This window comes from Aspergillus puulaauensis, chromosome 7 (genome assembly GCF_016861865.1).
Source record: "Aspergillus puulaauensis MK2 DNA, chromosome 7, nearly complete sequence".
In the NCBI taxonomy this organism is placed as follows: domain Eukaryota; kingdom Fungi; phylum Ascomycota; class Eurotiomycetes; order Eurotiales; family Aspergillaceae; genus Aspergillus; species Aspergillus puulaauensis.
The window spans coordinates 1,865,186-1,888,459 of NC_054863.1; the positions used below are offsets into that span (position 1 = coordinate 1,865,186).

The 23,274-nt window shown below is 50.9% G+C and overlaps 8 protein-coding genes across 8 annotated transcripts; 3 read left to right on the top strand and 5 right to left on the bottom strand.

Moving 5' to 3' along the window:
• Positions 1–542: 542 nt before the first annotated feature.
• Positions 543–2,369, bottom strand: APUU_70697A (DUF5102 domain-containing protein; the record flags this gene model as incomplete). The annotated part of the gene is made up of 3 exons (XM_041695598.1): positions 543–1,256; positions 1,314–2,206; positions 2,279–2,369. The coding sequence occupies 3 exons, from the start codon at positions 2,367–2,369 to the stop codon at positions 543–545; spliced, it is 1,698 nt and encodes a 565-aa protein (XP_041561313.1).
• A 519-nt stretch (positions 2,370–2,888) lies between these two features.
• On the top strand, positions 2,889–5,003 carry NSP1 (putative nucleoporin Nsp1; the record flags this gene model as incomplete). Its single annotated transcript, XM_041695599.1, has 3 exons — positions 2,889–4,537; positions 4,608–4,731; positions 4,794–5,003. The coding sequence occupies 3 exons, from the start codon at positions 2,889–2,891 to the stop codon at positions 5,001–5,003; spliced, it is 1,983 nt and encodes a 660-aa protein (XP_041561314.1).
• Positions 5,004–5,382: 379 nt separating this feature from the next.
• Positions 5,383–6,041, bottom strand: APUU_70699A (uncharacterized protein; the record flags this gene model as incomplete). The annotated part of the gene is made up of 4 exons (XM_041695600.1): positions 5,383–5,410; positions 5,498–5,563; positions 5,653–5,718; positions 5,908–6,041. The coding sequence occupies 4 exons, from the start codon at positions 6,039–6,041 to the stop codon at positions 5,383–5,385; spliced, it is 294 nt and encodes a 97-aa protein (XP_041561315.1).
• A 1,826-nt stretch (positions 6,042–7,867) lies between these two features.
• artA (14-3-3 adaptor artA) lies at positions 7,868–8,927 on the top strand (the record flags this gene model as incomplete). Its single annotated transcript, XM_041695602.1, has 5 exons — positions 7,868–7,928; positions 8,004–8,310; positions 8,403–8,644; positions 8,699–8,769; positions 8,823–8,927. 5 exons carry the CDS (start codon positions 7,868–7,870, stop codon positions 8,925–8,927), a joined length of 786 nt encoding a protein of 261 aa, XP_041561316.1.
• Positions 8,928–12,346: 3,419 nt separating this feature from the next.
• Positions 12,347–12,928, bottom strand: APUU_70701A (short coiled-coil protein; the record flags this gene model as incomplete). Its single annotated transcript, XM_041695603.1, has 2 exons — positions 12,347–12,533; positions 12,609–12,928. 2 exons carry the CDS (start codon positions 12,926–12,928, stop codon positions 12,347–12,349), a joined length of 507 nt encoding a protein of 168 aa, XP_041561317.1.
• A 1,411-nt stretch (positions 12,929–14,339) lies between these two features.
• On the top strand, positions 14,340–14,705 carry APUU_70702S (uncharacterized protein; the record flags this gene model as incomplete). Its single annotated transcript, XM_041695604.1, has 1 exon — positions 14,340–14,705. The coding sequence occupies one exon, from the start codon at positions 14,340–14,342 to the stop codon at positions 14,703–14,705; it is 366 nt and encodes a 121-aa protein (XP_041561318.1).
• A 5,077-nt stretch (positions 14,706–19,782) lies between these two features.
• On the bottom strand, positions 19,783–21,528 carry APUU_70703A (putative glycosyl hydrolase; the record flags this gene model as incomplete). Its single annotated transcript, XM_041695605.1, has 1 exon — positions 19,783–21,528. The coding sequence occupies one exon, from the start codon at positions 21,526–21,528 to the stop codon at positions 19,783–19,785; it is 1,746 nt and encodes a 581-aa protein (XP_041561319.1).
• Positions 21,529–22,716: 1,188 nt separating this feature from the next.
• On the bottom strand, positions 22,717–23,270 carry APUU_70704A (RBM8 family RNA-binding protein; the record flags this gene model as incomplete). Its single annotated transcript, XM_041695606.1, has 2 exons — positions 22,717–22,947; positions 23,022–23,270. 2 exons carry the CDS (start codon positions 23,268–23,270, stop codon positions 22,717–22,719), a joined length of 480 nt encoding a protein of 159 aa, XP_041561320.1.
• Positions 23,271–23,274: the final 4 nt, after the last annotated feature.

Genomic DNA, 23,274 nt, shown 5'->3' on the forward strand with positions numbered 1-23,274 from the left:
TAGCATTTTTCACTTCTTCCAGAAGTTGGGTGGACTGGTTGATAGATAAACACCGGGATTTCATTTACTAGTTTGGATAGTACTTAGTTGCACTTGTGACCATGAACAAGAACTACATATTAATCATAGTCATATATTGTCTTGCATTCTTTGGAACTGTACAATAAAGAATGAAAAAAAAGTGAAGCCTGTAATATCATAATAATGGTAGACGACGATGCTAATTCGAGGCTGCCGCGAACCCAACCTCTGTTCAAACTCGTTGCGTTGCTGTCTTATAATCCACTGCTCACAAAAAGAACCGCCCTTCAAGAAGATGATAACACTTGGGAAGGAGATGCTAGGAAGAAGAAGAAAAAGGTCATGAAGCAAAGTCCGAGTGGCATTAAGTAGTTAGGTAGGTACAAAACCAAGAGAAAAGAAAAGGTAAAAAAGGAGCCATCTATGGCGTGCTAAGGTAAATGGAGGGCGGCAAATGATTAGACACTTATGTTATGCTCCAGATATTCGCTCGTTATGCGTCGTACTTCTTTTTTAAGATGTTATTTCCTTACTCGCCGGGCGTGGTTGACAAGATTCTCTATCACGCCTTCGAAAGCCTCTTTTTCGCTTACGAGGCCATCTCGGCGTTTAAGCCAGAATTCAAGGACGGTGGAGGCACGCAATGTGAGCTTTTCCAGCTCCTTGACGTGGGCTTGGAGTTCCGCGTCGGTGAACCCATCTAGTGCGGCGTCGGTGGTCGCGCAGAGCCGTCTTACTAACGTGAGATCAAGCTCTGGTGGTGACGGTTCGCGCCGTCTGGATGACCGCTGTCGAGTTGCGGTGCCGGAAGTGCGCGGGCTGTTTGGCCCGCTTTGGGAGCCTTTTCCGGCGAGGCTCTGGGAACGAGATAGTGAATCCTGGCCGTTCGAGTTGGGTCCGCCGATGTTGATGGATGGGAGGACGAGCTTCTTCTGTTTAGATGCTGGGAGGATCTCGTCCAAGTCTACAGGAACGCCAAGAGAGACGAGGAATAGGCGGCGGATCCGGGACTTGACCCAATTCTGGGGCTGGAGCGGGGGTGGGGCGACTAGCTGCGACCATAGGGAAAGGGAACGTTCAGTGCTGAAGATGGCGGAAGAGTTTGAAATGGGTTCCAGTTCGGATTGGCTGAAAAGGGTAGCTTTGGATGCAGGGAAGAGTCGATCAAGAGGTTCATCAAGAGTCGTGAGCAGGTCGGGGAAGGATTGAATAGTGTCAAAGTCTATTAAAGGAGGCTATATAACGGATTAGCATTGCATATCCTTGGGCACGAGTAGTGACGGAGATCTTACAACATATGGCGGGGTCGGTTGTTGAGACGGTTGTATAGAGGCAGGTTCAGGTTCAGCGAGGTCCGCATCTGGTTCTTGAAAACCATCGTCGAAGTCCCCAAAATCGTCATCATGTCCCTCCGCGAAATCGTCGAAGTCATCACCGCCGCCCCCAGCTTCAGTAGGTTCCTCCCCCGTCAATTTTGATTGTTGTGGAGGGTGAGCCGGATCTGGGGAGCTACTTGTTTCAGGCGCGGGATCTGAATTGGTCAATCGTCCCTGAATTTTTGAGCCCCCAAGGGGGATAAGGAACTGGATAAACTTACCGGGAGGGTCAGATACGGTCTCTGTTGTATCCGGCAAAGTATCACTCGGGCGCCTACGATGCGCAAGCGGGCCGGAGTGCAGGGTTTCATCATCCTGCAAAGGGTCCACCTCAGAGACTAGAGTTCCTGGCACAGACGTAGTCGTGGTGTTGACTTCGTCAGGGTCCGTAGGAGATCCGGAGGTGCTTGTGGATTCGGAAGTTTTCGTGACAACATCGGGAACAGCATCCGCTTTCCGCTTCTCGTATGCCTCTGTCCCAGGAACATCGCCGTAGCTTGGTTGGTCGGGGTCAACTTTTTCCACCATAGTCTGGGGAATACGTGTACCCCCTGGGGTTACGGAGCGGCGACGCTGCCCCGCAGTGGAAGGACTCCTGCTACGGGAGATCACTTCAACTTCATCAGGAACAGCATCCAATTCTCTCTTCTCATAGGCACTGGTCCCTGGGATATCGCCGTGTGAAGGGGCGTCGTCCACCTTTTCTACTCGCGTCCGGGGCACAGGAGATGCACGAGACTCTGGGCGGGACCGAGAACGTGAGTTGCCTTCGCTGGCATCTGAGAAATGCTCCTCGTCGCTATCGGAGGCTATGAGACAGCAATATCAGTCAACAAAAATGCCGGCGAATGACGGGGCGGGGGAGTGCATGGACGTCTTACTATGATCAGGGGCCCCTGGGTCCTCAAGCTCCACGCTCTTTCTTGGGGGCTCCAAGTACGAGCTGGACGGAGGAGAGGGGCGTTCCGACATGGAAATCGAGTTTAGCTCTACGCTTCGAATAAGCTCATATGAGCGTGAATATGGCGCCTCCGAGCTGGACGGAAAACAAAATGACGCACAAACGAAACGAGGCTGGAGAAGCGGAGTGCAGCTTGGATGGAATCCAGATTGTCTGGTGACGAAGTCCAGTCTCGACCGTGGGCCTGGGCGCCTGAGCGCCTGAGGCTGGATTTTTTACTGCCTGAGGTGTCAAAGTTAGACGCAGCTCAAATAAGCGCGTCTATCCATGATTGGCTGTCGTGCCGCAACAAAATTCGCGCCCAAGCTCCAGCATCCTTTATTATCCCGGCGATTATCTGGTGTTGACCGTGTTGCTGAACCCGCTGCTAATTCTGCTCCCTGGATCACAGATATCTTTCATCTCTGGGCGCAGTAAGAATCTTCACGTCTAGTGCCTTGCTTGAGCTGTGAATTGCCTGCTAACATTCTGTTTGTCTTTTCCTCCAGGCTGCCCCATCGCGATATTCGTGTCTTCCTGTCTCCTACGCCATGTCCAATCTATTTAGTTTCAAGCCACCGGCCTCGTCGGGAGCTCCAAGTGGTGGTATGTTTGGGTCTGCTGGTGCCACGTCGAATACTGGATCTAGCGGCGGCGGTCTCTTTGGAAATGTAGGAACAAGCGGCACTTCTTCGCCGTCCTTTGGCGCTACCTCCGGCCCTGGCCAAATTTCTTCTCCATTTGGTGCTGGCTCCGGCAGCGGTAGCGGTGCTCCCACATTTAGCTTTGGAAATTCGGCGGCCGGCGCGACTTCCGGTACACAATCGCCGTCTCTGTTTGCTACTGGATCACAAACACCTAACAAACCGACGGAGACACCCGCACCAGGCTCAACCGCGCCCGGCGGATTATTTGGCGGAGCTAGCAAGCCTGCTGGAAGTGGTCTTTTTGGAACCGCTGCGGCAACTCCTGCGTCGTCTGGCACAGGCTCACTCTTCGGCGCCCAATCCTCAACTACCCCTGCCGGTCCTCCGCCACAAGGAAACACTCCAGCCCAGGGGCAATCTCTCTTCGGGCAGCAGAAACCTGGAGGACTTTTCGGAACAGCCACAACCTCATCGGGATCCCAGCCTTCTTCTACGGCTCCCTCTACGTCAACCCCGCCACTATTTGGAGGTGCTGGGCAGTCTACTGGGAGCAGCCTTCTTAAACCAACTACACAGCAAACGCCCGGGGGTGCTCCGTCTTCCACCGCTGCTGGTGGCGGCTTATTTGGAAATATGGGTGCAAGCAAGCCAGCTGAGTCAACGGCGACAACGACAAGTGCGGACAGTACCGCGAAGCCACTCTTTGGAACCGCACCTTCCTCTGGCACACAAACGTCCACGCTTTTCGCGCCAGCATCATCTGGTGCGGATTCTGCGCCGAAGCCCGCTTTCCCTTCTCTCAACAATACATCAAATACTCAGACCGCCGCATCTACTGCTACTCCGCAAAAGCCTCTTTTCTCCCTTGGCGGGCCTGCATCGTCCGCCACCCCTTCATCGACCCCAGCTGCTGCCCCTTCTGGTGGCTTATTTGGCGGTCTTGGTGCTTCGAAGCCTGCGGAGACTTCGACCACGCAGCCTGCAGCCCCTACAGGGGGGTTGTTTAACAAGCTCGCCGAGACTACGACCACCCAACCTCCAAGCACATCTGCAACCACAACCACAACCGGTACTGACACCAAGCCATCGCTGACTGCGACGTCCGGAACTACCACTACATCTACCCCCGCCACAACCACTGGCTTGGGCAGCACCACGGCAACTGGAGCTCCCGCTCTCGGCGCGTCGACTGCTGGTCCAGTTCCCCCAGCTCAATCGCGCCTGAAGAATAAGACAATGGATGAAATCATCACTCGATGGGCGACTGACTTGACTAAGTACCAGAAGGATTTCCGGGAACAGGCCGAGAAGGTTGCCGAATGGGATAGGATGCTTGTCGAAAATGGTACCAAGGTGCAGAAACTGTACGGCAGTACTGTGGATGCCGAGCGTGCCACGCAGGAAGTCGAACGCCAGCTTGCATCTGTTGAGGGACAGCAAGACGAACTGACCTCGTGGCTCGATCGCTACGAGCGCGAAGTCGATGAAATGATGTCCAAGCAAGTGGGCCCTGGCGAGGCTCTTCAAGGTCCTGATCAGGAACGTGAGCGGACGTACGTGCACACCTATTTGAATTGCACACTTCACCCCCTATTTTCACTGGCTAACCTCTGAGTTAAACAGTTACAAACTCGCTGAAAAACTTTCCGAACGTCTTGACGACATGGGAAAAGACCTCACCAGTATGATCGAAGAAGTCAACAGTGCCTCGTCTACGCTGAGCAAGACAAACAAGGCCGACGAACCGGTAAGGCAACCTGGAAGCTCTCATGGAAAATCAAAACTCTGACTAACTACTCGGACATGTAGATCTCTCAAATCGTTCGCATCCTCAACTCGCATCTCTCTCAGTTGCAGACCATCGACGTGGGTACCACTGAACTGCAGGACAAGGTTGCTGCTGCTCAGAAAGCCGGGCAGTCGGTATCCGCACGCTTCGGGCACGGGTACAGTATGTCAGGCGTTGGGAATGGAAGTGCTGCGGATGACTTTTACCGCTCTTATATGGGACGTCGGTAAACAAGTTGCATAGGTGTTCGATTGTCTTTTAATGAAACTAGGAAGATGGTACTAGGTAGGGATGTGCATGACGGACCGAATTATTCCACTTGGTGACTGGAACTTACTGTTTACGGTGCTTCGTTCAAATCTGAAGGCTATTGTTGGGGAGTCTATACGGTTAGGCCTAATGATATCTTATTTTTTTTCTCGCATACGGAGCGTCCGATACCGAGTGGTGAATTGAGAAGGGTGTCAATTATGTAGAATACATTGAGACAAATACATCAGCGCTAGATAATGCGATGATATGGATAGCTCAACTAGCGGGATATTCTTCGCCCGCCAGCACTGACAACTACAGCGCGGTTCGCGTTCAGAGATAGCCGGTTATAAAGATCTATTTCTTGCCCTGGGTGAATTCGTCACTAGACCGCGGGTTTGCATTAGCCAAAAGTACCACCAGGCAGGGGTTGGGTAGAGCGCTAACTCTATAGGAAGGGAGGGAATCATACAGGTGCTTGTCCAGCTCATCCAAGTGCTTGCGCTGTTCTTCAACCTTCTTCTTGAGAGCAAGGAGCCTGTTTTCAGTCCGAGATTAGACAAGAGTCCGCGACGTTCGTTGGGTTTATTGGCAGTCAATGCAGCTAGGGAGGGCGGGGTAAATTACCTTTCCTGCTCTTTTTGGTGGATGTAGAGACTCTCCTGGGCAGCTTCACGCTTCTGGAATTGGTCGCTGAATGGCAAGGTCGGTTAGCTATCTGGCGTTGAGGTTCAATGGGGTGATTTTTGAGGCTGGGTGAGAGATGACATCATGCCTGTTGCGCGTGCAGTAGACGACGGAACGAATGGAAGAAGGCAGGGTCCTCATTTGAGCTACTGCCGTAAAGCTGCCAAAGGAAGAAAGAGTTATTCTTGTACATACCTAGCCTGGGCACCGCCAGCCCGCGTAGCACCGGTATCACCTTCACCCATTCTGGGAGCAATTGCGGAGAAGGGCCGGGTAAGGATGGCGCGAGTTGTCGTGGTAAGAGGACGAATGACGGATTGACGGATCATTGTAAATGATATGTCGAGGAAAGTAGGTAAGAGAGGTTTGATTTGATGATGGAGAGAATGAAGGTGAATGGATGGAGGAGAGGAAGAGGAGGGGGTGATCTGATGTTGAGCGACAAGCTGATGTACCTTACTACTCGTTGCCTTGGAAATCTGGCAGCGGCTGCAAGGTCGAGGCCTGCGAATCAGAGGATGCGGTTGAACGATGATGACATCAACCCTTTACTTAGGTCATGTGATGGAGATGAGTCATCAATTACGAGAAGTCATGTGAGATACCGTACGATTACGAGAGGTGCAGGAGCGACATGAGAAAAACAATGTATATTTAGGTACGCAGTATGTATCGCACGTTCATCTTCCATCATGTGCTTGGTATAGGGGACAAGAAGCTGAAAGAAAGGAGTATGTAACCATGGAACCGGTCGATGAGGGAGCTTCGTTTCAAGGCGCGGGTGGATAGGAAGGCTCATCATGATAAGTACTTAGTACTGCTGTAGAATCCGATCGAAGAGCGCCGTAAACTTGTGACCCATCAGTCAAACGACTACGCATCACGATTGTAAATATAGTACTTGTAAACAACTAAACAGGAGCGAGAAAACCACTAGCAGCGAGGCTCATTCAATAATGCGGGATCTGACGATTGGCGGAGAGAAATAGGGATGACGCCGAAGTGGCCCACCGCTGAACCACACACACAATCAAAAGGAAGGGGGAGAAGAGGACAATCGCCTTCTTCCACTTCCATGGGGGTCGACGGGGCAAAGTAAACAATTGAACAGATCAGAATAGCCAGACGAGTCCATAGGACCAAGTAATAATAGCACCCGTAGCTTGCCTCCTGAGGCAGAAAGGAAGACGCCCCCAGTGGGTGGTTGAACGGTGAGGTAGCCCCAGCAAATGGCGAGTACGATCCCCTCCCACCTCTCCCCCTCTTCCAGGCCGACTTCCTCCTTTTGCGACTTCGCTCTTCTCATTCATTCCATCACCCCCTTCCAACCCACTATCACTCTTCCAATCCTCTGTCTCTCACGCTTCTTCATCTTCAACCTCATAACCAACTCCCTCTAATAACCAAATCCTCATTGTTGTTGTTCCCGTCGCGCAGGTGAGTGGTGTTTCTTTTCCGTTGTTTTCCACGGTCTTCCCCTCCCTCGCCCTGGCCCTTCGCCTCAACGTGCCCATCATTGTCATCTACGAATCCATCGATTGCGTTGCTTGGAGTCGCTGGCTGGTCGCTGTCGATTTTTCTGGATCGTCTACAAATACGGTCCTGCATCGAATCGAGGTGCCTGGTATCCAAATCACCCCCCGTCGACACTGGTTTCTACACCCGCGATGCTGTTTACTCGCCGCTAGCCGAGTGGAGGACTGCCCGATCAACTTGCTCCTCGATATACGCACTACCAACAGCGGCTATGACTGGTTTTACATTGCGATATCATTTGTCATTTTCCCCGACCGGGATAGACGTGGGCTATGGTCGGATTCTGGGGTGTACCGTGCTATCAGCCGTGTGACGGGGTTCCCTAGTGCAGGGCAGAGTCCAGGGCAGCCTTCGCTCACAGCCTCACTCCTCTCACCCCGTGATAGCCGCACTCTACCCCTCACGTCTTTTTTTTTTTTCCAGCCTCGACCTTGCTCTCACTTGATTTTTATTTTTATTCTTTTTTCGCTGCGTTGATTTTATACTTTTTTTTTTGATTAAAATTTCTCCCACGTTGTGAAGGACCACATCACTCAACCGTTTCGCACTGGATCACCGCCTATCTCTTTCAGCTGATAGTCGCTAACATCGTCTCTCCATTCAATTAGATTCTTTCAAAATGGGTCACGAAGATGCTGTTTACCTAGCCAAGCTCGCCGAGCAGGCTGAACGCTATGAAGGTTCGTTATTTACTCAATGAAGAGGCCCTTATCTGGAAATTAGCGTCCTTGATATTAACGGCGAACCCCATCCAGAAATGGTCGAGAACATGAAGGTTGTCGCCTCTTCGAACGTAGAACTCACCGTTGAAGAGCGGAATCTTCTTTCCGTCGCCTACAAGAACGTCATCGGTGCTCGCCGTGCGTCCTGGAGAATCGTCACCTCGATTGAGCAAAAAGAGGAGTCCAAGGGCAACGAGTCTCAGGTTTCTCTCATTAAGGAGTACCGCCAAAAGATTGAAGCCGAACTCGCCAAGATCTGTGAGGACATCCTAGAGGTTCTCGACAAGCACTTGATCCCTTCTGCCCAGAGCGGCGAATCCAAGGTCTTCTACCACAAGATGTGAGTTTCCCCGCCTTTTTTGGTATTCCTTGACAGGACAATGCCACCGAGTGTAATTACGGGTTCTAACCTACTTTTTCGCACGCCAACAGGAAGGGTGACTACCACCGTTACCTTGCTGAGTTCGCTATTGGCGACAACCGCAAGGGTGCTGCCGATGCTTCGCTCGAGGCCTACAAGGCCGCTACTGAGGTTGCTGCCACCGACCTTGCTCCTACCCACCCCATCCGTCTTGGCCTGGCCCTCAACTTCTCGGTCTTCTACTACGAGATCCTCAACTCCCCCGACCAGGCTTGCCACCTCGCTAAGCTTGCTTTCGATGATGCTATTGCCGGTATGTGAAGCCGTATTGTCGGGTATATCGCGCGCTTGCTAACTTCCGATTCAGAGCTCGACACCCTGAGCGAAGAGAGCTACAAGGACTCCACCCTGATCATGCAGCTTCTCAGGGATAACCTGGTAAGATGATCCTTGAACCACGTTTGTAACATGCGTACACTAACGTAATTCAGACCCTCTGGACCTCTTCTGAGGCCGAGCCCGCTGCCGAAAACGCCCCCGCCGAAAAGAAAGAGGATGCCCCCGCTGCTGAGGCTGAGGAGAAGCCCGCTGAGTAAAGAAGAGATGAAGGACTCGCGTCCGGCACGGATGACAAGATCGACCATGGGAAGCAGGACTAAACTGCCCGCACGATAAGAGGTGGGGGCCACAGATACAGGAATTTCAGGAACAGAGGGAGATACACAGTTACATCTCGATCTGCGTGCATATTTTGACAACATGCTGCTCTCGAGAAACGTGACAGGTTGTGACGCTCCTTTTGCTTTTCTTTACCCTTTTTCTGGGCCCCGGCTTCATTCGGCGGCAGCGCATAGCCAAGTGAACCGGTTATCTCCATCCGTGGCACGTCGATTCATATATTCGTTGGTTTCTTTTTTAATTTACATTTTGCCTATTGCTTCGACTACTCAAAGAATACCTTTCCCTTACCACAACCAGCCCATTCGGATTGTTTCCCATCCCCAAAGCCTTGACTATGTTATGAAATTTGTCTTGGTCCTACCTCTTGTGTGCCACGTATGGCGTTTGTTGTCGCCTTAGCTCGAGTTTAGATCTCAAGTCCGGCAGTGGCTTCAAAGAAAGTTGAAATTCATATATTGCAATTCGTAGACTGGAAACATCTGCACTGAGCACTCACTTGAAGCCGTCAACTCCCATCGCAACTTCGGTTTGCTATCTTCTCCCATTCCATTTTTCAACCGGAAATGCACCCAGGTACTTTTGACCTGCCACATCTCTGCAATCCAGTCTGCCTGGCAAGTGTGTTCAGCTCCCCAAAGAACGCAAATGACGTATGCGGCTTGCGCAAACATGGCGTGGAACACAAAGCTGCACGCGCCCTTTAATTTCCCTTTCTGCCTTTGTCTCCTCCCTAGAGCAAAGTACGTGCAGGAGGGGAGGAATGAAGCCCCTTCGGCGCCCCACAGATCTCCAAAGACTCCTCTGGTTTCGGCCATCGAGACAGGATACGAGGGAGGGGTTCGTATCTGCTAATACAAGCACAAAATCTTTACTCCTGGGAGATATTTCCAGATCACGGATACTATGCTCTGCTTTACCGGGTTTTTCTAGATAGTGGCTTCGTTTTTGCCCTACTTAGCCTTATATCCTTGGGAGTGGACTCTGCGTATATCCCTACGCATACAGATATAAGAAGATAACTAACTAGTACTAAGGACCCAATATCCTCCCTACTTGATTATCTCAACTTTGACTATATTATGAATAACTATCTCCTGCTTGCCGTGTCTATCTACGCCTTCCAAATGCTCATGGTCTCGCTGTACGCAGATTTAGCTAGAACACGCTGCTTGGACAATATCATTGGAGAATGGGTGTTCATATCCCAAAACTACCTACTAAGCAATCCCATGTCCAATATAAGGTTAGACACGGTCCCTAGCTACATAACAGTTCATGTCTTAGCAATCCAACAAGTCCAAGACGAAGCCGTCCTCTGGGCAAGGAAGCGGTGGACTTCCACTCCAGCTCCCTTCAGTGCGTACGTCTTCAGGACAACGCTGGAAATGTCATTGCAATGGCTGCAATCTGCTTTCTGGTATTAGACTCTGACTGCAGCGCAATATCTAGACTCGGTCGAGTCGGTCGACTTAGGGCTTGTTGGTACATTCGGTCTTGGGGGCATTAGTAGGTTTAGTACCTCTGGACCGCTGGAAATAGTAAGTTAAAGATGGTCTAATGTATGAGCAGGCCGACTGTACTCCGGAGTAGGGCGGGGACTTGTTTCTTCCTCGATAACATAGAGTGTAACTTATAGTTTACTACTCATCTCACCACGCACGGATTATGATCAGTGTTTAACTATGCAAGTATGCAAGTAACCTAAGCAACCCATTCTCACTGCCTACCTATGCATCAGTGGTCACTCACGAGGGTATAGTAATCCCTTTTAAGAATAAGTTACCTGATACCATATTACAGATGTACCGGAAAACATTTCCTCAACTTCGGATGACGCTATCCAAGCCCAAGGCACATAGCGCGGTAGAGCGGCTGGTGGCTGGCGGTTGGCTTGGGCAATTGCGAATGTGGCGCTTGCCTTCGTCCCAGGGGAATGGAATAGTCGGGTGTAATGGAGTTGGGGGGCTTTTTATTTTTTTTTCTTTTCTTTTTCCTGTTTTTTATTTTTATTTTTAATTTTTTTTAATCCTCAGCTGTTTCCAATTCCAAGCCATGCAGTAGTTTTGGGCTTCGGCATGAGTTTATTCAATTAGTGCTGGACGTGGTTGGCTATGGGGGTTTTAAATGCCGTCGTAGGCTTGAGGATGGGTGGATAAGAGATAAAATGATTTATTCAATTTTTTTTGGATTCGCTTTGCTAAGATGAATAACCGCTTTGGTTTGGGGTATGGTAAAGCAGATGTCTTCAGCGCCCACAAGTGGATGTTTGTTGACGTCGGTGTAGATGTCAACCCGAATCGAATCGTCAGACCAGGACGATTCCAATGTACAGAGATAATGGTGGCGGAGAAGGTATAGTTGGGTGCATGTGGAAGATGAATGGAAGCAAAAAGAAGATAGGAGACGAGCTAGCTGCTCCATGAAAGTGTTTTCCAGCCCATTTTGCTTCGGATGTTTGCAAACCGTGCAGCTGCTTGCTTGCTTGCAGATCAAGACCGTGAGAAACAAATGCAACCCCCAGTAACGGTTTCCGAGTCTAAAAAAACAACATAAGTGCCCCAGTTAAAAAAAATGAGAAAAAAAAAAGCTGCCCTAACGCCGAGGGTGCTATGCCACAAAAATACACAATGCCGCCCGTAGAAGTTGAGGAAATAGAAATCGGTGAAATGCGAGGTCGAAGTTTGGTGGAGAAGAATAATAGTCAATATGAACAGTTAAAACCCGAATTATCTGAGCGAAGGTGTCACACTGCGGCCAGGCCGATCAAAGATTGGCCGTTGTCGTCTCGCATCAGCGCCAAGGCCGGTGATCAGACCTCAGCAGCCAACACATAGCACGCAATGGTGTCAGTCCTTCGACAGGGTGTCGTTCGGAGATGAAGGAATAAGTGCGACGAGCGAATGAAACTCAAGTGGAACGTCGTGTTAATGCGGCTGGTGGACGCACTTTCAAGGCGAACCAACAACTGTGAAGTCGGCAAGTGATTAGAGCCCGAATTATCATCCCATCAAGCAGCAGTTGTATGGAATGAGAATCATGTGGTCCTTGTCCTAAATACTGCCTCCTCGCAAGCCAAGGCAATGAGGCCTTGAAAATAAAAGAAAAACCTCGACCCCACAATTTGACCACGTGCATTGCTGGATGTGTTCTTCCAGCCGTAGACGGTTGTTCGATGAATTGGTGATGAATGACCGCATAAAAAGTACCCGCCAAACACCAGGAGAATATGCGTGAAGATATATCATTAAAAGTGATTCGATCTTTCGCGGATTTCGAAGCGAAAAGAGTCCTGACAGTTTCAGGCGCAAGTCAGGATGGCGACGCTGCGCTCAACCTACTTATGTGACTTCTTGACTTTGGTGGTACTGGACCTCGACATCTCGCTCTTCATATTTCGTGTTAATCCACCAATGTAGTCTTGCAGGAATCTGTTTTCGTTCTCGAGTTTGTCGTGATCTGTTTTCACAGCATCAATTCGTTCAGCTAGGGCTTGAAGAGACGACTGGAGGGCCTTCGCTTGTCTTCAAAAAGAAAAAAAAAAGAAAAAAAGGTTAGATATTGAGCAGTAGAGTGGTATGGCTTGTGCCAGCACTTACTCCTGAAGGGTTTGTCTGGCCTCCTTGCCCAGTCGCTCAAGGTCTGCGGAGTTGCGGCGAGGACTCATGGCTCGCGCGTCGTCGGGGGGGAATTCTTCTTCTTCGATTTCAATTTCTGGGTGATCCCGAGGTACTAATATTGAAGCGCTCGGCTTTCGACTAGCCATACGCGGACGTTCGGGGCGACCCCTTCGATCGGTTTCCGCGTCGGATATGGAAGAGGATGAGGAAAGCGATGACATATGGGCACGGTTGCTTTCATTCGGCTGAGGCAGAGTCGGAACCGGAGAAGAGCCATGCACATCTGACGTCGATGCCATATTACGGGGGGTAGAGCACCTGTGGTCGACCTTGAACAGGTTCTATGGTCTGAGGCCGACGAGAACCAGGGGAGGGAGAAAGGTTGATTTGTAGGCGACAACGGGCAAATAGCAACACCGCTTGTTGAAAACTACCTCTAGCGATCACCTCAGATGAAGAATCTGCGTTTCGCTGGAGGTAGCTGTCGTGAGCGCTCGAGAGGGTTGTCCCTGAGGAGAAGATTTCCAGAGTGGTGGAGCGGAGGCAAAAAGCCGGGGGGAGGGAAGGATGGGAAGAAGAGAGGCGGCAGAGGCGAGATAGGGAAGAAGGGAAAGGAAATGGAAAAGAAAAGAGGAAAGGAAACCGGAGGAGACCGTTGGGAGCGATCCAGGGGAAGGGGAGGAAAGCTTGAAAGAAGTGAATTGGAGGGGTGGAACTGGGTTTTAGCGAAGGTTGGGGACTGAGCGACGCCGAATGGATGCCTTTGCAACAAAGCAGTTCAAGGATTAAGGAATGTCTTGAGGGGCCGCTGCTTTCAAAGTTGCAGTCTGCTTGGGGAAGAGCAACTTTTACTATCAGGGCGTGTTTTTTCCTTTCTCGGACTCGATATGAGGGCGTATTATTGCGGTTTTGGTGGTGTGAAGAAAGTTGGTTTGTAAAGCCTGAAAACGGCGGGCGGACTCCGGGTCAAAAGAACCGTCTCCCACGCAAAACGAGAGGTCTGGGGGAAAATGTATCCGGCCAGGAGGACAACAAGAAACGAATGCTGTTTGGAGAGTGAAGATCTTTGTGACTGTGAAAGGAGAAGCGGTGGAAGGTGGAAGAGTTTCTGATCAAAGATCCAAATACGGATGTAATTCTTGCCAGTCTCCCGATCTTCATCTGCGCAGGGAAATCATGGAATCGTGAAATCGTACTTTTCGCAGGCGTATCGGTGCTGTATGTGTTCCTATTATAATATACACCGTATCACCGTTACAGAATTACAGCTAGGCCCGAACAAAGTTAGTGGTGCCAAAGAACTCGTGGCCGCCACTGAACGAATCCCCAGTCAAGGTACGAGTCTACGAGTCCCTCTCGCGATCTGGCGTGTTGCGCGTATGAGACATTTTCGTATGCCTCTCATGATCTGTGCCACTCCGCAGTAATCCTGAGAGTCGTCTCTCAGCTCGGTGAGGCAAGGAAATCCTGTGTTTGGTCGGCGGGGGCGGTGTTAGGGGGTTCGTTGTCCTATTTGGCCCGGAGTTCGGTCGGCCATCCACGGTTCTTTTCGCGCGCGTCCCAGCATTGTAAGCCCCTTGGTTCGACAACGCTCAGCTGGGAGGGGTACCAACACCAGCCAACGAGAGCCCGCGGTTGGGGGACAGACGGTGATCCTCATCATCGTCCGCTAAAGTTGTCACCTACGCAATATGATGATCATGGCTGGCGATGGCGAAGGAGGATCATGGGAAAACGGTCTGGCTTGCGAAGAAATCATTCCATTCACTGCATGCACCCATGCAGTCACTCTACTCACTACGCTTTCACCCGCATTGTTGCCACTATCTGCGACCTGCTTCAGCCTCTCGGGCCCACACTCCGCAATCGCCTCGTCTGAAGACTAAGAGTAAGAGGCGACACACCGAAGGAGCAAATGTCATTCCGTTTGCTCCTCTTCAAGTGCGCATCGCCAATGAGATTCTGCCGAGGCGATCGAGAATATGGGGTCAGAATTCAGAAAGAAAGCCATGCCGTCTCGGTTACGGGGTGGCTGAACTTCTGAAATCAAGGTCCCATGCCCAGGGAATAATATGAGGTCACGCAATGTCGATCAAATGAGAGAGACGTCGCACGGAGATTCTCTGCAGTTATTCGAGGCAGAGGCGGAGAATGGGAATCAGAGGCTCCCATCCGAGTCAACAGTGAACACCATCATTCAGTGCGATGATTGCCTATTTTTATAATCCCGAAATATTGCAGCATCCATTCTTTCTTCAGTAGTTGGTCTGAAATACATTACACAACAGATGAAAGGTGGAACAGGAGTGACTACTGACTAGTGAGTAGTGAGCCTTTGCTCCTCCCCACCCTCAAGCAAACGTCTGTCGTAGGGCGATCTCTGCCTGCAGCGGCATCACTCAACTTTGATGTTTCACGCTTGATTGGCAGCTTATTTGACCTGTCGGCAAGCTCCAGTGATCATGATTTTGGGCCCTGAAAAGAAATTACTAGAAAAAAGAAGTTGGACCTCTAACAGTGTCTCCTCATGCCCGGAACGCTGACGATGACATCGTCACACTGGACAATCATTTGAGATATATAAAATCAATACAGCTTGATCGCATGCACCAACGCTTCATTTTGCTTGGCTGGAGACCCCAGAGGGATTCAGGAAATGGCATGTCGCCAGTCCGGGTGCAAGAGGCGCCTGCCAGTGGCTATCAAAATGCCCGATCCAAAATGGCGGGTACCAAAGAAGATCGATGGCAAGGGGCTTGGAAAGGGGACAGAATTTTCCTTTCCAGTTCCTCTCTCGACTAGGCGTGTCCCTTGCGGTTCCAGGATTGGACCGAGATCCCAACCCACTTTGAGCCAGCAATCCAACTTCATACGTTCATATCCTCATCCCTCTCCAAGTCTCGTCGGTGTCGTCGCTTGCCCCATTGGGATGAAGGATTAACACCACAACGGCAGAGAACACCATGGAGGCTTATTATTGGCCTTTGCGCGTCATTTGCCTGCGGCGAGCGGACGACTCCTCAAAATCGGAACTTCAACATTATTCTTTTGGCGTTAGTGGACTGCGATGACTGGATGGCCACCGCCTGACTGGAGAATGAGATCCTGTCAAACAGAGTGGTGCACCGCCATCCGCTGGACCTAAGTAGTCGTCGGCATCGGCAAAGGCAGAAACAGAAACAGAAACAGAAACTGTTTCAAAACCCATCCACTCCATGTCTGGGGCGAGGAAGATATACGTCATTCGACAGGGCCCCCTTCAGGGCTTCAACCGTTCAACGTAGATACGTACTCACAGAGTACGATGGATGTTGGGGCAAACAAAGAAAGCAGCTGATCGAGGACCACTCCACAGCTCGGGACCAGGAATTGTGGTTTCTTCTGCAGCAGTGCTGTCATTGCCAACGTACATGAGCCCCATCAGGTGAAGAGACTGCCGGAACGTTTCCCCGGCTGTTCCCTCCCACAGAATGGGCTAGAGAATGCTATCGAAAATTGTCGTGCCGAAACAACAAACCTCTCGGGCTCTCGCAGGTCACGCTGCCCATTTTGTTGGCATGTCTTGACCGACAACGCATCTTCAACACGAGAAGTTTGTCCCCTCCCCGTCAAGACAACGAAGACAGTCAAACAGCGGCAAAAGGCTAAGACGCCGGGGCCCAGTTGAGGCCGTTCTTGTCGCCCCCGCATTAATATAGACGACGGGTAGCTTGTGACCGATGAGGATAGCCTTCCACCGGTGTAGAGCCTGTGCTCTCTTTGAAGCAACGCCGCCATCAGCTTCTTTACTTGGATCGCCTTGATATAATATTAGTAGATCTGATTGGCATTCTCTTTTCAAGTGAAGAGCGAGTATCTGAGTGACCAGACGCGTGAATTCTCCGCCTGCTGGTAAAATACACTGAATACCATACGATACTGGACCGTACAGGGTCGACGAGGGAAAAGCGATAACATACGTACCACATACGGTAAGGAACCTTCTGTCGGGTACGTCCCACCGTCCGCCGCCGCGTGACTCGCGGGTCCCTCCAGGGCTCTCCACCGGCCATTCCTCATTTCCAAGTTCCATGATCCATACTTCCAATCGACAATGCCATTTTGAGGCTGATTCGGACAGTTCCAGCTGCTGTAACATTGTCTCATACTTGGATGATGTTTATTTGTTTACCACTGCGGCTGCGATACACCGCGCCCACCGCATAACCCAGGGGAGGAATGACTTCGTCATAATGGGCCTTGACATCACTGGGCTGCAATCATCCCTGCTCAGCTGATAAAGAACGGTGCTGATCTGCAACCGGCCATTGGCTGCCGGCCACCCTCCATTTTCGAGTTGGCTGCTGGTCAGCATCTGCTTTCATTATTTACACGGGAGACGTCGATAACTTCATGGCTGACGGGGGATGCCCATAATGAAGCATGTGTGGATGCACTGGATGGTATAAACCCCAGGAATATCTTGGGACAGAGGCATGCGCAAGGTATGTCCATTGTCCCAACCAGCATGGATGCAGTGTTCATAAGGCTGACCGGCCAATGAGTACTCGACGGCGCCCTCCGCCTGCAACACGGTAATCTGTGCGATGCTGGTGATTGCCCTGTGCATATCAAAATTGCGCAGGACTGCCTCAATACCCATTCATCGATCCATGAATGTTTCAAGTCTTAACTGAAGCCTAAAGTACAACTCCAAAAGGTCATATATAGTACGTACTTCAATTCTCGACACTCGAAACAACCGACCTCCCCGTCGCCCGTTGATCAATTTTGGCAGACAAGCACTCCTAGTCTTGAACCTTGCCTTTTTAATGAAGAAACTCCACCTGCGCGGCTGCATGTGGCTTTAACACCCAACCTGCTAGGCTCTTATCTTGATTCTTGAATCTTGTTCAATGTGTAATAATTCCACCTCCATCGCGGATATCCTCCGGGCTTGATGAGCGATGAATACGCCCGACAGGTATCGAGGGGAGTGCAGATGTAACCATCAGAGCCCGCAAACGGAGACCTCATCCATATCCCGTCCATACCTTACGCCAGGCGATCTGCTGTCCATCTCAAACATCGGTGAAGAACATCCACATCCAACACATTTCCCAAATAACTTCAAACGCCCAGCGACCCAACATGGAATAAAAAAGCAAAGAATACCCACACGGTCACAGGCTACCCGCAATTACCGTCAATAATAATACCCACCCAGTCTGCAAAGAGGCCAAAAAATGCAAAGACGCGCGAAGCGACACAACCAATCAATTTCCTATATAGATGGGAATTCATCCAACCATCATCCTTCTAGCGTGGTGTCTTTCCTTCTTTTATTCCTTCTCCGTCTGGCAACTCATCCCAACCTACTACGTACTGGGTCTCAACGGGGCAACATCGAATCCACCTGGCCACGCGGAAGTATCCAGTACGTAGGTCTTAAACTTGAAGCGTCCATCGTGAGTTGGCAAAGACACGAGTCCCAATGTCGCCGCGGACATTCTGAAGATCACTCAAGCAGTCCCATTTCGAATTCTCCGGGTTACGGGATTGCAAACCCAGTTCCGATGCAGCCACCCACCTCCTAACTTCAATGGGGCATAAGCCAGTCTCCCGGAATGGCTACGACTTGGTGCGGTATTATTTACGCTTCATAGGATGCAGTTTAGGTAACCCCAGGGCCTTTAGGTAGGACAGACAAGCTGTCGCTGATGTCAACACCTGGGGTGGGTTGCGAATGCGACGGGGTTCTGTACTCTGTAGCGCACGGGTCTATGTATCAGTGAAAGCCCGGGTACCTCCCTGCTCCTCGTGCCTACAGGCAAAAGGAAAGTCGTTCGTTGCTCGTACAGACTGCACAGTGACTGGGGTATAACCCCTTCCTCTCTAGGCTCGCTACCTAAGCTGGAATACTGGACGGGAAGGACGCGGAGGGAATGGGATCGGATGGGTCACTCATACTGCAGTGTACTCTTTTAGGCAACTTCTTCAATACATTATTGTCATCCTAACTATGGCAGATACCCGACTCGACCTTCCTCTGTCGAATTTGTGAGGAACTCCTTGTAAGTCGGATGTTGTAGAAGTCGGTCAGGATTGATATGGATATGGATTCCTGCATGCGCGCAGATCCCCAGTCCCTTCTCGTCTCCACGTACTCCATACCATGATTGACCATCTCCCTACAGGCTGCAGCCCGCAACTAGTAACCCACGGAGACAACCTTACCAGACTTACCTAGCTAGGTATGTAGACTACCATATTGACTAACTATAACTATCAAATCCAAACCACGTAAGCACCATCTCAATCATAAAAAAAATACGCCAATCCGGAAAGACGGACGGTTGACCGGAAGGCAAACGGCACATATCAAGTGAACAATAACCAACGATCGCACGACGACACCAAACAGTTCACGACTTCAACCACTCCTTTCCTTAGCCCCGAAACTGCGCAGCCTCCTACGCCCATCGGGAACGGGCACAGGGGCACAGGGTATCGCCATCCCCATCCCCATCGCCAATAACTAGCCCACATTGGTCCTCGTCGCCGTGACTTGTGCTCTCCAAACGCCAAAGGACAACCCGGGACAGGGATTTTCTCCATTCCTAACCAAGAGCAGGATAGCCCCAGGACCTACTCCGACCTAGGCAGAGGCGAAGGATTCGACCGACCACCTGGGCGGGTTCCTCTGGCGATTTGGACGATTCGGGGCCTCGGGCGGGCCAGTGAGCGGCGCGATTTAGGGGGCTCGATGAGGAGCGTTGGAGACTAATTTTCTCAAGACTAACAATCGCTGCTCTTAGTCTTATATATTATACGGAGTATGGGGCTTATGATATTACTGTTCGGGTTCATTTTGGGGCCCGGGGCCGATGGACTGAATTGGTTTAGTTGGATACAGACGGTCCAGTACCGGTAGGTGAGAGGGTTTGACTTGGTTTACCGGGGGAGTTTGTGTTGATTACGACTATTGGTTTGTTTGTTATTTTACGGATAGGAGGGGTATTATTGATTTGTATAAGGATACGTATCTTTCTTTATATTTGGATGGGTAGGACACTAGGACAGTGACTCCTGACTACATACAAACACGCAAACCGCAGTGCCGAGGTTAAAACTACCCATAGTATTAAGGGGGGCTTCCCGAGCTCATGGAGCTTCATATGAAGTCTCCGAACAGGGATGGGGTCGTTTTCCATTGGAATAAGGCTCGGAGGACCGAGACGCCGCCAGACTGCGTTTCCACTGTACGTCCTCGGCCACGGTCGTTGTATTCAGGCTGTCCGTTTCGAGCCTGCACCGCCGCTCCCTTGGATTCCGGCGCTGACGTCGCGTTTGTCGACCAGGACGGCGGCATCAGCTCGGGGTGGTTGCGGTAGTCTGTTGCGCCGTCTGGTAGAGGGTTGATTTCGCGGGACATCGAACCCTCATCCTCACCGTCATCGTCAAACACCTGGTGCCGCTTCCCCCACCACATACCGAATTTGCCCTCTTGGTTTCGCGTAACTAAAGCTGCCTCAGCGTTGCGCTCGATCCAGGGACGGTATGTTCTGCACAACGACTGGTGTAGTTCATAGGTGAGCTCGAAGCGACGGCTCTGCAACCACGATTGTGTGCGGAGAAAGCGCTCCTCCTGTGGGCGGAGAGGTCGGCAGAACTCTGCGAAATGGGTGAAGAAGATGCCCTTGAATGTTTGGCCGTCTTGAGAGCAGTCACCCTTTGAATCACAATGGTCTTCGAGGATCCCTGCGCGGCCGAGGCCCTTCCAGCGTTGGTCGTATATATTAGGCCAACCCGTTGCTCTTTGGACGTTCTTGATGAGCTCGTGCCCGTCAGAGAGGTACTCTTCTAATCCGGTGGCCAGGAAAAGTCCTCTTAGCCCACTTAGTACCACCCCTTGGTTGTATGTGTACACCATTGTGTTGAGCTCGTCACATCGAGCTGTTCCCGGCTGCTGGGGACTTTTGTAGCCACTGATGTGAAACCCATCGCCATACAAATCGTGCACCCCTGTCATATTAGAGTGCTTCAGCCATCTGTATGCCTCTTGCGCTCTGCGAAGATAAACAGGATCATGAGGTAAACCGTCATCAGAGTCTCCGCCCTGTACAAATGGTGAATCGATCCGGTCACCGGGGAAATAGAGGTACATCCCAATGCTGGCCGATATATACAATTCATTCGTGATAGCATTTTTGTACGGTAGTAGATACGGACTCCAAATCATCCCGCCTTCGCAAACGGCTGTGTCCCAGCCCGCTGAGGCAAGGTCATAGAATATCCGAGCACGGTGCGCCGCCGGTGTCTGAAACTGCGTCCCATGCCACGGCCGTCCACCACTCCTGGACAAGCCCTCATAGTGCAAATCGGAATGCAGCACCTGGAACTTGATATTCTCCAGCCATCCCAACACAACCCATAGCATATCATCGTACGCCTGGTTTCTCAGCGCGAAATCGTTCTCTCCGAAATAGTACGTCGTAACTTGTGCGAAGAAACGGCTGACCAGGTTCTCGAGCGCCACGGGTTTCTGAGTAGCCTCCCCGTCGCCAGATTCGCTAGCATTTCTTAGCAGCTCCGCCATCAACTTATCGTCCATGGATGTAGAGAGCGCAGTGAGTGTCGCAGACACATGCGTTCCATGGACAGCCCTAGTCCAGTCATTGCCAGACGGCCATGTGCCCTCCCAGAGGACAAAGTATTCATCCTGCATTACATCGAGAGCGTCTACTAGATCGCGCAATGTCTGTTTGTATAGATTCACGGGGAGCGGCGATTGATGATTGTCGTCGCGATAGAGGTCGGCCGGCGCAGCCGGGTCGCCCTGCGAAAGTATCCGCGCATAGGTCTCAAAGAGACAGCCTAACAACAAGAGGCACCATAACGTCCTGGGGAGCGATGCCATTGTAATAATGCCTTTGCGCGATGTCTTCCCCAACCCGAGTTGGAGGAAAGCACTGATGTCGTCAGCGAAGGATAAGAGGCCGCCGATAAGGAATTGGGACGGAGAACCGCCGAAGAATCGGTGTGAGGAGACGTAGGGGGATAGACCGATGGAAAACGGGGCGCGTGTCCAGTTGAAGAGGGCAAGCGAGCCTCACATATCTCAATGCATTCTCATGAGTTTGCCGGGGAAAAAACAAATAATAATTGTGGATTGAGGTGGACAAGTCTGAAATGCGAGAAGCGGGGAGGAGCTTGGGAATCGCAGTGTTTCGTCCCGTCCCTGCGGCTTCCCCGACGTCAATGGAATGCTCCGCCTGACGCGCACAGTGAAGAATCTGTAATTATTCTATGTCATTATCCTATCTCAATCGCAATTATGCTGCTTTGCATGTCCAATGGCCTATAGAGTACAATATACGTTCACCTCTTGTTGTCCTTGGCGATGGCATCACGCGCTTCACTCTCCACGTGCTGCGTGCAAAGGAACTTTAAGTATGGGGTAGTCGGGTGCCCTATTCGTCCGCAAAACCGCATAGTGCGTCGAAGCCATGCATCGAAGAATAGAACGAATCGCCTGTCATACTGTACAAGGTACTTGCTACAATGTCTCTCGTATAGGAACTTATGCGAATGCGGGGTCCGAAGGTAAAAAAAAAAAAAGCCATAGTTCCCAGTCACACGACACTTTATATTGTTTATGCGGATATCATGCGGGAAATCCGATACTAGCAGCCGAAATAATTTTGAAGGAGATTTGATATCTTGTGGAATTAAGATCGGTGGGTATCTATGTTACGCGTCAGCTGGAGCGAAGGAAAGAGGAATCTCAGTCGAGTCATCCATACCACACCAATCAATATACATGACGCCGGCAAGTATAACCCTTAATCCACTCCACTCGGACATCCAACCATGTTTTGAGAGAGGGACAAAGGATACTGCCGGCCAGTGTCGCTTTACTCGCGGCACAACCTGTGCTTGAATCGAGTCCGAAAGCCGATATCAGCATTTTTCATATTCTTAACCGCCGAGATGCGACCAAGTGAAGGACGAGAATCGGTAAAGCGCGCTGAATGAATATGGGAAAGAGGAAAAGAAAAAAGCGACTTCATCTCAGAGCAACGGCGATAGTAAATCATATGGTATCTTAGTCCCTTTCGTTCTCAGCACCGGGACTGCGGCTTCGGTCGCGGCTCCTGCTGCGGTTTCTTCCTCCACGACCGCCTCCTCTTCCTCCGCCCTTCCCCTTGTTGGATGGCGGTGGTCGAACAAATGCGTAGTCGACTTCGAGGGTCTGGTCAAGCAACTTGGAGCCATTCAGTCCCTTAATGGCCTCAGCGGCTTCGGGGAGCGTTGAGTATTCAATCAATGCGTATCCCTGAAAAAGCAACAAAGTCAATATCCATCGCAAATCCAGATCTAAATCCGAAAGGAAGAGTGGGATGAATCTACCTTCACGTAACCCGTCCGGCGGTCGAGGTTCAGGCTGAAGTTCTTAATCGGGCCATACTCGGCGAAAAGGTCGGTCACATCTTCTTCTGACGCTTCCTCATGGATGTTTGTTACAATCACAATCCACCCTTCAATACTGCGTACGGCAACAGCGTTGGATTGCGTTCGGGCATCGGTGCCACCATTGCTCGTCTGTTCGGGGGCTTGCTCCTCCGCGACAGGAGGATCGACTTCCATTTCACCAGACATTATG